The 12,795-nt window shown below is 43.0% G+C and overlaps 1 protein-coding gene across 1 annotated transcript in view; it reads right to left on the bottom strand.

Annotated features, from left to right (window-relative positions):
* The window catches only part of PCDH7 (protocadherin 7), a 265,738-nt gene extending 254,404 nt beyond the window's left edge, over positions 1-11,334 (bottom strand). The window contains exon 1 of the mRNA XM_053941476.1: positions 8,164-11,334. Within this exon, the coding sequence (XP_053797451.1) occupies positions 8,164-11,334 (3,171 nt within the window). The remainder of the gene's footprint in view (positions 1-8,163) is intronic.
* Between the last annotated feature and the right edge of the window lie 1,461 nt (positions 11,335-12,795).

Here is a 12,795-nt window from a genome sequence, read left to right on the forward strand (position 1 = left end):
AATTTGATTGACTTTAGCAGCATTACCTGTAGTTTCGCCTGAGATAAACATCAACCTGAGAGGTCTGACAATGAATGAAAATTTAGTTAATTGCTTATACGTAATCAGGTATCTGCACATGCAGATTCTGTTCTATTAATTGGCATGTGTGTGGCACACACATTGAAAATTGTGCTGAAGTTCTCACAGAAAAAATATTTTTCAGTGCTGCCAAAAGTGCACTACATTTACAGAGTGCTTAATTTTATTTTAAATATTGTTCCTTTAGGTAAACCAAAGAATTTAGTGATTGCTTTTTTGTTTGGCCTTGAGCTGCAGCTACAGAAGAGAGTCACAGAAGACACCCAGGTCTTGTGTCATACACCCTGTGCATGCAGCTCTGCGCAGACAGCACAGGAACTTTCAGCTACCTAAACTGACATTAGGATGCTCACCCTTAGATAGCTGAACCATAACCAGAATGCCATGACAGTCTCCATAACTTCCTTTAGTTCATTGTCCAGCACAACACTGAAGTCAGAAACATAATTCTAGTCCAGACTGTATCCCTTTAAATGCATTGTCCCGATGATCCCTTTTTTTTACCCAAGGATAAGTCCCTGTGTTAAGGTAATTCTGCTTCTCCAAAAGAAGTAGGGGCTACTTCTCATATTTTGCACTTCTCATATTTTGCACTGCTCATATTTTGCACTGCAGGGCTGAAGAGAGCTTGAAATTTATAAATGGATAGACAGAATAAATTACAGGATTTCTCTTGAGAAGTGCTACAACAGACAAAATATTTGACACATAACACACAATACATTTCCTAGCCACACCACCAGTCAAGAATCTAATTTGAATGGAGTTTATGGCAGATTCTTCACAATCATCATATGACCATTCAAAATTCAGGAATTTTTGTGCTGTCAGGTGGCAAATTTTTTTACTTATGAGGTAGTACCGTAAAGGAATTTCTTCAGACATGACTGCAAGATATAATTGTCTCTGAATTTTTGGCAAGTGGATTCAGTATTTCTGTATTCTGGTTCTATCTATGAGCAATTTTCAGCATCATCTAGTACCTACCTTCTGTACCTAGCCTTAAAAAACTAACTTTACATTATCCATAATTATCTGTAGATAATAAAAGACCTTGATAAAGGTCTATTGAGAAATACCAATTTTATTGCTTCTTAATACTGCAAGAATGCTACTTGCAAGCACACATTCATTTCATTCAGTTGCAAACTCAGACATTAGAATATTAAATCTGTAGCAAAATCTCATGTGACATAAAAATGTTTGCCTTTAAAAAATATACTCACTCTTATTAATAGTTAATAAGGTAAATTAGATTTTGAAAGACAAAGATAATGGTCACATCACTTTTACCTACCTTACAGTTTTAAATGGGGCCAGAATATTGCTTTTGTTCAAACTTCATTGTTCTTTTGTTCAAACTCCAAAATTTACTCTAAAGTTTTTCTGTATTCTCATTTCACAAAAAGTAATAATAAATGGTTCCTCCACACTTTTTGTATGTGCTATATATACAGCTAATCCCTTGGGTTTTTAATACCTTCAAAAGTTGTTCTTAATTTTAATTTTAGATCTCTTGTCAGTGAAAATGGCCACGTAAGAGTGAGCAAATGTCTCATGCTAAGCACATCTCCACACAGCTGGACAACTTCAGTGTGTATCACTGACATAATTCAGGAACTTGACTAACTCATACTTCAGTATAATCACATTTTGAGAGTTTGACTTGTGTTCATGACCTGCTCTCAGTTAAATATTTTTAGAGGAAATTGCATTAAAATAAGACATTAAAAAATTTAAAATCTCCTATGGATTATTCTGGTGTTATTCCATTCTGATTCTTGTCACTCATTTCAGAAGCTCCACTAATCTTAGTTACTCCAGCATTACTGTGATATTTTTCATCCACAACAACAAAATACAAGTGACCTTGGGAAGTCTGTTTCCTGAAATATATGGAAAACAGTAAATTAGGCCTAGCCTGAAATACATCTTTATGCATGTCACAATTTTCTTTTACATACTTAATTAAAAATTAAAATAATGCAAATTTATGGACAAAAAATAACAATAATTTAAAATATTTTTTTGATCCTTGATTGTAGCTGTTGGTCTATTTTTGTCATTTCAATTATTGATTAAAATGAATGTATAGTATATGCTATAAAAGTCTAAAATCTGATAATAGAAAATAAATTTACTCTTCCCAGAAAGAAAAATCAGGGAAGAAAAATACCATCTTCTCAGCACATGCTGAAACAAAACCATCTAAAAAGGTAATTTTTTTTTTAATGGAGAAATGTAGAACATAAATTACATGGAACATATTACATGTAATATGGCCTAAGAGTGAAAAAAGTATATTTTGCAGCTTTAACAGTTTCTAAATGTCTGTTGGAAGCAGACTTGCTTAGGTAATCTTCCTGTTAAATACTGTACTGGATTGCTCATATGCCTCTATCAGTATTCCCTATATATATAGTCAAAATTATGTTAATCTTGTTAAGATTAGTAATTAAGTACTAAAATGTTTTGCAATTATAGTGAAGAGTTCAGAGTGCTTGTCAAGGATTTAGTTGACTTATAATGCTAACTACTTCTGAAGTTTGTTGATTTTCTTTTATATTTTAATGCAAAACCAAATTGATTAGTTTTATATGTCAAAGTAGCTTAGCATATTACTAAGTACATAAACCTTCTTAAACTTTTGAAAGAAAATGCTTAAAGGAAAATTAGTCTGAAGCTGCAGAGATGAAACAAAGCTGTACTGATGGTCAAACTAACAACTATCCCAAATACTAGAAAACTAGATAACTAAATAAAAACTCAAAAAAAAAAAAAAAAAAAAAAAAGATAGAAAGAGGAAGAAACACATTCAGAAACATAAAGACTGACAGCAATAGTAAAGCTGCTAAGCATGGTTATAACCCAAGTTCACTTTGTATAATGCCAGAGAGCTGTCTGAGTTGATAAATCAGATTCTATCCTTTTAAAGATGTTTCTTACTACCCCTTGCCTATAATAGTACAGTTCTTTACTTATTCAGAGCATGTATCCTCCTTTACTCAGATCCTGTCCCTTTTGGCTCTGTACATCTCTTGGGAGTGCAGAATGATTCAGTGGTAACTTAGTCATTTGTGCGCTGTACAAGATGATTTTACTGGAGAGTAAAAAAATAAAAGCTGCACTTATCAGTGGAACACTTTGTGTTAAATAAAGATAATTAAAGCATCAATGATACATCCATTTCATGTTTAATTAGACCCTCTCTCATCATAATTTGCTACTGAAGGTGAAATGTGGGTCACTTTTAAAAACTAATTGTAAAATATTTAACATAATGCAAAATGAGAACAGAAAATTGAAAATACTTCTGTATGCTTTTCACTAAACAGTATGGAAGTTAAATGTGTGAAAGAAGTCACCAGTGCAAATGTTTATACTCAATAACAATGTTCTCTTTTTTTTTGACATGGCAGTTAGTGCCACAATGACATTGTCATTTTTATGATTATTATACTGTAATGTATTTACTTAGCTTAAAGTTGTGAAAAAATTTATTCTTTAGAGGTGTTTGGGAAAAAAAAAATAGCCTTTGAGATAAGCCTCTCTGTGTATGTGTGTGTCTTTACATAAACAAGAAGAAAGATTATGCCCTCCTGTATGGTTAAACTGAGAGCCTCCTTAATGGTTGAATTTGGGGTCCTATTAAGGCTGCTGGGTTGCAGCATGGGTGCATGTTAATGAGGAAATTGATCCATTTCATTTATAGATACAATTGACATACAAGATAACCAACTACTCAAAATGCTTCTGCAATATTGCAGCAGACTGACTAATGTTTCAAATTTTATGTAATAAATTAACTGGCTACTGAACAAGGATTTTTTTTTTTCAGAAATTAATTTCTATGTATTTCACTTTCAGGAAAGTAAGACTTTACAGGAAATGAATATAATTTTAATTAGAGTGTCAGCACACTGGTTTGATAAACATTTTTCTTCATTAAACAATGCATTTTCAATGAGAAAAGGCATTAGGATTTTTCATAAAGAATTACAGAGTTGGCTAAGAGGCCAATATCTGAAGTACAGAAATATGTTTGTTCAGGAATTCCTTTACTGTTTCTGTAAGTTCCACTTATACAGACCAATCTCTCTTAAGAAAATAACAAGCAAAAGACCCCTCAGCATTATAAGTGAAGTGTTTTAAAGAGACAATAATTATTGCTTAGTAAAGTAAGTAAAAAAGATACCAAGGCAAGATGATAGCCAAGAAATATAAACATATAAAGAGTGTTTAAAAGGTTTGTTCTTCAAAGAGTAGTTGGTAATGTGTGGATTCATGATTAAAATTTTCACTGAAATAAAACTGCTTATATGACATTATTTTGCACTGAGAGACAAAAAGGTGGAGAAGTATATATTTTAAAAATATATCTGTAATTAAATGAGAAAATAAACAAGTATTTACAATTAAAATTCATTATGAGACTTATGATTAAGTATGTAACTCTCTAAGCTGTTAAGTGATTCCCCTTAGGCACTGAACTTTCATTATCTTTGGCTGTCTTTGCTGGAAATCCCAACATACAGGCTCCTCATGGGCAATGTGCAGCACCTGGAAGTTTTACATTTTAAATTCATGATCCAGAAAAACACTTAAACTCATCCCCATTCAGTAAAACACTTCTGTACAGCTTTAACTTTTGGCAAGTGATTAAGACCTGTGGAATGCTAAGTGTTTTAAGCATTTGTAGTGCTTTAATGTAAAGGAGAGAACTGATAAGTGAGAGGCTAAAAGACTATTTCAGAGTAATACCACGCTAAATAAGACAAGGATAAGAGTTAAACTTGTTAAAGATCTCCTAAAAAATAGTGACTGTGAAATGTCAGAAGTCTACTGAATACAGAATTTTGATTTAAACTTTATGAAAAAGACATGATGTTAGAAGGAGAGTTACAAATTGTTTGCAGTTTTCTCCAATTAAGTTATCTTATAAAGTCCTGTGTCAAACATGATGTATTTTGAAACTCATATTAGAGTTCAATTTAACACCTTAAAAATTAAGTATCAAATCATGGGAATGAAAACAACCTGTGTTCCCTGGGGTGCACCAGTCGGTCATGTAAGTAGAGACTTTATTTCCTAACTGCTGTATTGTAGATATAGGAAAGTATCAGTTACCAATTCTAATTACACTAATGGAAAATTAGCATCACTCCCATCTCCAGTAACTTAGAGCAGGTATGTTCTACTGTGTCCACTTACTTGTTCTAAAATTTTATACATTGTCTAATGTCTCCTTAGAACAAAGGGAACTGACAATAAGTAAATAAAGGTATTCTTTGAGATTTCAAGTAGTCTCTTTACCACAATCATACCATTATGCTACTGGTTCTTTTCTATATGTAAAGCAGAACTATGAAACAATCTGATATACACCCCATCAGAACCTTTTATCTGCATCTGCTTTGCATTTCTCTCTAAACAATTGTGCTGAACAAGAGCTCCACATGGTTTGGGTGTTAAAAATCCCCAGGTGTTTTGCCTGCTAAACTGAGAAATACTGTGTCAGTGTTTGAGATGTGAAAAGTGTACATATTGTTTATGCAAGTCTTAAAGTCCCCAGTACTATGTAAAATGAGCAAAAGTATACAAATGTCACTCAGCAACAAGCTGGCAAATATACATAGGAAAGTAGTAACAGAGGGTTTGTGATTGATAGACTCTCCCATAAAGTCTGTTATTTAACACTACCTTTACTGTTTTCTTGGACAATTTCCAGTTTATATGCATTCTTTACAAGTGTGAAAATACTCTCTACATATTTAAAAATAAATAGATAAGGCATTAGAATACTGCCTATAAACTACTAGAATAAGTGAACATTCATAACAGGCTAAATATTTAACACAAGAGAAATATCAACACTGAGAAACTGGTTTGCAGCAAACAACATAAGTAATGGAGCAATTCAAGGTGCACTTCTTTGTAAAAGTGCAATAAAGCCATTTTCTTCTACTAAGTTTTCTCATATATTTTATATCCAAAGAAATCCTTGGAATATATTAAGTAATTCAAAATATATTACTGTATTATAATCTTAAACAATTTTGGGCTTTTTTTATCAAGCAAAACAGAAATTTGTAATATGTATTCCTTTACCTTTCCTATTTTTAGAATGCAAATCATTCTTTTACACTGAAATTAAACTACACTTTAACAGATTATAATCCATATGTTTAGATGAATTGCAGTATCAAGAAAGAAGTGATATCTGATTAGCATATATTCCACTGCTACCTTTATTCCAATGTTTGTTAAAATGGCATCATCTACTCTGTGCTTAATAAGCCTTAGGAGATGAAAGATAGAGAATTTAGTAATTTGGATTTTATACAGACTATTTTCAAACTGAAATTGTGATGTACTCTCTAGGACAGCATTAATTAAATACATCATACAGAAACTACTGTGTCAAACGTTCTATAAGTCTGCATCACTTGCAAAGCCACATATACAAAAGCACTGGTGGATAGTACAATCACACTAATTTGGTGACCTGAAAGACTGGAGGGGTGGCTTACACAATTAGTTTTATGCTACTGTATTTTAAGTATTTGTGAGCAGAATGCAAATACTGGCAACACTCGTAAAACTTCAATTTTAGTAAGCTAGCAAACATTTCAAAGTATAAAAAGTGTCATCATGTACCATATTTGCATGTTAATAAGTGGAAAAGAAAGTATTTTTGTGAAACTAGTCAGAATTTCCCCGTTCCAGACTTGGATGTGTAGTTACATGAATCAGCATTCATTTGCCTCTAGGTTCCTGTGTAACGTGCATTGTAATTGAGAAAACGTTCAGGATGTTATCTTATGCGTCCTATCACCCAAAAAGTGCTCCCCCAAAAAAGGACAGACCTCTGTTCAGGGTATATAAGCGTCTTATAAAATAAAGGGAAGCCTTCACTTAGAAGCGCGATTCCCCTCTGTGCTATCCTTATCTTATTTCAAGGACTGTAAAGACTGTCCCTACCATCGCCAGTTTTAGGCTATCGGAGCTTCACTGAACCGAGCCCCGCCAACACAGTCGAGACCAGAGCCAGCCACTCGTGGCACCCCTGAAGGCACATTTCGCCCCGAGAGGTCTCACGACTACAGACAGAGCTATGCGGCAGCTAGGCAAGCAAATTAGGGCCTCTCAGCATGAATGAAATTTCATGAGATAGGCAAAATTTCATGAGATAGGTGCATTAAAAAAAAAAAAAAAAAAAAAAAAGAAAAAGAAAACATTGCTAGGGTGCGATTCTAAACTCACTAACGCTTATTTAGAGCAACTGCTGCAATGAGTGCAAATCTCCGTGGTGTAAATTAAAGCGCAGATAGGCTGTGTAGATTATTTAACCATTTGGGTCCTAATGAAAGACCCGGTAATTACAGCCATTAACGCTTCAGCGATGCGACTGCAAATCCACTCTCATCACAGCTTTAGGAAGCGTCAGGCAGCCAGCAACCCCCTTTCCCCGAAACAACTGGCTGCCCAGGCGAAACTTTCCTCCTCAGCCGGAGCTGACACATCCCTAAGGCTGGGAAAGCACCACGGTGGGGGAAGCGCCGGGACAGGCTGATGGAGGCGGGGCCGGGGAACGGGAGGAGGATGGCGGCTCCGCCTGGTGGGGGGTCCTGATCTCCCCTCGACCCCCCTAAAACCGCCGGGTTTGGCCTCTGGGCGTGCGGCTAATAAAGGCATCTCAGGCTGCCTTACATTCCGCTGTCGGGACTAGCGACAGACCCCCCGGCCTCCGCGGCCGGCTGCCGCTGCTCCTGCGGCGGGGCAGCACCGGCTGCACGGACGGGCTGGTTGGCTGCCGGATCTGATAAGCGGAGGCAATGATAAGAATTATAGTAATAGCAATAAAGATGTCTGACTCTCCTTCCTTCGTGCTGTGTGTTGGTCTGTGCACCTGACTGCCTGGAGGGAGGGGGGCGGGGGCACCAGACTGAACGGGTCACTGAACCTTGACGGGGTGTGTGCCTGTGCCAGTGCGGGAGGCGGGGGGACGGGCATCCCGGCTCCCTCACCCGCCCTGTGTGCGTGTGTCTGCGTGTAGGGGCCCGCGGGGTGCAGCGCTCTTACCTGCTTGCTGTACTTGCTGCTGGCCTGGCAGCTGTACTCGGAGCAATGGTCCGAGCCGATGGAGATGTTGTCGCCAGCTCCCACGAAGGTGTTTGCTGGGGGCAGGTCCTGCACGGCCTGGTGCTTTTTGCCAGCGGTGGGGGACTGTGGGTGCAGCTGGACCGTGGGCAGCGGTGAGCTTGACTTGTAGTGCCTGGCCAGGTCAGGGCTGCCTGGGCCACCATTGACCGAGCGATATCGGCCCATGCCAGGGCTGTCCGAGAGCTTCTCATTGACACTGTCGTAGCGCTGCCCATTGGGCTTGGAAGCCTCAACAGTAACAATGCTGCTATAGAGGGGCTGTTTGCCCTTCTTGCCTTTCTTGTCCTTCTTGGGCTTCTTGGCCTTGTCATGCTGCTGGGGGGTGAAGAAATCTTCATGGTCCTTCTTGCCAGCCTCGTAACCGTGCTTGCCCTTGGATCGGCAGTAGCGGGCCATGACCACCACGAGGATAAGAAGGATGACGGTCATGATGCCAGCCACCACACCAATGACTATGCTAAGCCGCTGCTTGCTCAGCTCATAGCTGGGATCACCAGCAATGTCCTGGGCCAGTGGGGTGTGGAGGCTGCGGGCCACCTGGCTCTCCACCACAGTGGCATTGGACAGGCTTTCATTGACAAAGACATGGAGCAGGGCAGTGGTGGACTGGGGTGGCTGCCCACTGTCATTCACCTGCACTACCAGGCGGTGCAGGCCATAGTGCTTGGGGGCCAACTTGCCCACCAGTGACACCACACCACTGGCCGGGTCTATTTCAAAGAGTTTGAAGGGGTTGCCCCCAACAATGCTGTAGTTGAGGTCAGCATTGAGACCAGTGTCAGCATCAGTGGCGACCACTGTGGCCACCACGGTGCGCATGTTGCTGGAGGGTGGTAGCACAGTGTAGGAGCTGTTGCTGGGGAAGGTGACAGTGGGTGCATTGTCGTTTTCATCCATCACAAAGAGAGACACAGTGGCTGTGGCAGACCTTGGTGGCTCACCCCCATCCACTGCCTTCACCTTAAAGGTGTAGCTGGTCTGCTGCTCACGGTCAAAAGAGACAGTGGAGAAAATGGTTCCAGTATCATTCTCAATGGAGAAGATGCCAGCTGCCTGTTCGTGGTCTCCAGGCTGAATGGAGAGGCTGAGCTCGGCATTGCGGCCCTTGTCAAAGTCCATCACAGTCACCATGCCCACGGGGCTGTTGGGCTGCAGGTTTTCTTTCACGTAGAATGTGAACACATCCTGCATGAAGCGTGGCTCATTGTCATTGCGGTCTGACACTCGCACCACCACTGTGGTGGAGCCCTGCAGTGATGGCACCCCCTTGTCCCGGGCTGTCACCTGAAATTCATAGGTGTCACGTTGCTCACGGTCTAGCACTGCCTGCACTGACACATCCCCAGAGTCAGGGTCAATGCTGAAGATGCTGCCCGGTGCCTCTGAGGAGAGGGGTGAGGCCTCCAAGGAATAAGTGATCTCAGCATTCTTGCCACTGTCCGCATCTGTGGCAACCACTGTGGCCACCCTCTCACCAGGCAAGTTGTTTTCTGGAAAGGAGACCTCCAGCACAGCCTGGCTGAACATGGGAGGGTTGTCATTAGTGTCCCCAACCCGCACCAGCAAGGAGTTGTTGCTGGACAAGCTGGGGCTGCCTGAGTCCACAGCCACAATCACCACATTGTAGTCACGAACAGCTTCATAATCCAGAGGGGCCGAGGTGTGGAGGAAATACTTCCGCTTATTCTGTGGCTCCCCTTCACCCTCACTGGCCGGTTTGAGCTGGAAGGGTACATCACCCACCACAGTGCAGGTCACCACACCATTTTCACCTTGGTCCCGGTCAGATACCTGCACCAAGGCAATGGGGGTGTCCACCAGCACATCCTCAGCCACGCTTGCCACCCCGTCCCGGAGCGGGATGCGCCCGATTTTCCGGATGTCGATGGTGGGCACATTGTCATTTTCATCCCGAATGTTCAGCACGACAGTGGCCTTGTCTGTCTTGGGGGGCTGGCCCCGGTCTCGGGCCATGACAGTGAAGCGAAGCTGGTTCACCTCCTCCCGGTCGATGCGGTGCAAGACGCTGAGCCAGCCCGAGGTCTCGTCCAGCCGCAGTAGGCGCCTGACGGACTCGGTGGCTGCCCCGAAGACATACTCGATCTGCCCATTCACTCCCACGTCCAGGTCGGTGGCCCGCAGCTGCAGGATCGGGGTCCCAGGGCTGCTGTTCTCCGCCAGGTCCGCCTCATAGACGCTCTTCTCGAAGCGGGGGCTGTTGTCGTTCACGTCGGTGATCAGCACCCTCAAGATGGCCTGCGAGGACCGTGCAGGGTCGCCGCCGTCCCGCACGCGGAGGCTGAGCTCGTAGGAGTCCCGCTGCTCCCGGTCCAGCGCCCCCTTGACGATCAGCTGCGGCTGCTTCTCTCCGTCCAGGGTGTCAGCCACCTGCAGTTCGAAGACGCTGCTGCGGGCTGCCGCCTCCGCCTCCTGCCGCCGCTTGCTGCCGCCGGGGAAGGGGGCGCTCTCGGGGGCCGCCGCGGCCGAGCCCCCCCCGCCGCCGCGCCGGCCGCCGTCCCCGCTGGGCTCCTGCAGCAGCTCGTAGCGCTCGATGCCGTTGCGGCCGAAGTCTCTGTCGGTGGCGGTGGGGAGCAGGTAGAGGGTCCCCACGGGCCGGTTCTCCTCCACGGTGAGCGTGAGGACGGGGGAAGGGAAGGTGGGGGTGTTGTCGTTGATGTCCAGGATGATGACCCGGCCCTCGAAGAGGTCCACCCAGCTCTGCGAGGGGCCGATGACCGACACCTCGAAGTCCAAGAAGCACTCGTTCTCGTCGAAGATCATCTGGCACTGCGGCAGCTTTTCGCGGTCGATGCGCCGCTCTGTGGTGCTCAACTCCCCGGTCATGTTATCGATCTTGAGATAGTCGGAGCCCGACTCCAGGCTGAATGTCACCTCTCCGGAGCCCGTCACGATCCCCAGGTCGGAAGCCACGTTGCCGATGCGGATGTCGGCGGGTCCCTCCTCGGCCAGCCGGTACTTCAGGAGCTGCTTAGCCGCTGCGAGGCTGACCCAGAGCGGCGGAGGCAGGAGGAACAAGAAGCAGCAGCAGCAGCAATGCACAAAGCGAAGGAGGGTCCGCATCTTTCTCATCTTCCTCGTACCGAACCCCCCCGCCCTCCTCTCACTCCCACCTGCTCCCCAGTAAACTCCCCTAATAAGCCAACAGTGAGGCTGAGAGTCCAGGTGATCAATTATAAATCCTTCTATTTCTGGAAACTTATTGTCTCATGACTGGTGCAATTGGTGGTCAAAACCCTGCTGCTGGCTCCTCTGCTGCTATTCCTACCTTCCAGTTGTGATATACTTACAGTTCACGGGACAGTGGATTTTGCTTTTTAAAGATTCATCTCAGTAGATAGGATGGGATTTTCCTCCTCCTCCCTCTTCTCCTCCTCCTCCTCTCTGATTTTACTGTAATCACTTTGCAAGGTTTGCAATAAAAGCAGGAGCAGTACTGTAGGATTCGAAGCCCCCCAGGTCGTCGTCTTCAACACTAGAGTTAACTACAATTCACACACTCTCTTCTCTCTCTCTCTCTCTCTCTCTCTCTCTCTCTCTCTCTCTCCCTCCCTCTCAGCCGTTTACGACCAAGGCATTAGCTTTAGTCTTCCCCTCTCTGCACACACAGGGGAAAAAATTGTGATTCGCTTTATTCAAAGGGCTTGGGTCCGGGAAAACTCCAAATCCTCTTAGCAATGGGCAGTTCTTAAAAAAAAAAAAAAAAAAAAAAAAAGAAAGTAAAAAAAAAATCCCAATTATGTCGGTAGCTGCACAGCTGATAGGAGAGAACCCCGAGTATTACAGTGCAGTCCACAGAATATCCCCTTTGGTTGGCAGAAAAGCACCCAAATCCATCTTCAGAGATCGCCTAAAATGTTCAGCTCTTTCTCCGGAGCGGATTTTTTTTAACAACTCTGCGCAAGGTCATTAGTCACAAAGCAACGATACAGAAACTGCAGAAGCCGTTTGCCCAGAATTTGCAAGGCTGGAGATAAGAACATAGACACACAACAGTCCCAAGTTTGTTTTTGCATCCGCAGTTTGTGTGTGTGCCTTACCTGCATTTGCACTGCATGTGTTAAAGCAATCTGGATCTGCAGCACTGAGAGCGATTCACAAATGAGATTGCAGTCTCTCTCTCTCTCTCTCTCTCTCTCTCTCTCCTCTTCCTTCCCGTCCCAATGCAGGTAACCAGATCTGAACTTGATCCTTTCAGTTCAAAGGTTAGCAACAAAACTATGTGTCCAAAGGCGATTATTGGTCTCTCGTAATTATACCCGGAGCGGAACAAGATGTAACTGGATCCCCCATGTGAATTAACACAGATTCTGAATTACATCCATATAAAGCGGAATGGCAAAGGGGAGGGGAAAAAAGCCGCGACGCGATTAAAAAAAAAATAGAGTTCTATTTGCAAATAAAATTATATCAGTCAGTTGTTTCCTTTGATCTGCACCGCCACAGTGGGTGAAATCTGCAATTGTGTATTCCCTCCTGTGTCTTTCAGAGAAGTGTGGATCAGGCGCTTTCACGGCAGAGCGGCTTGTGCTT

The sequence above is a fragment of the Vidua chalybeata genome, chromosome 4, assembly GCF_026979565.1.
Source record: "Vidua chalybeata isolate OUT-0048 chromosome 4, bVidCha1 merged haplotype, whole genome shotgun sequence".
Lineage (NCBI taxonomy): Eukaryota > Metazoa > Chordata > Aves > Passeriformes > Viduidae > Vidua > Vidua chalybeata.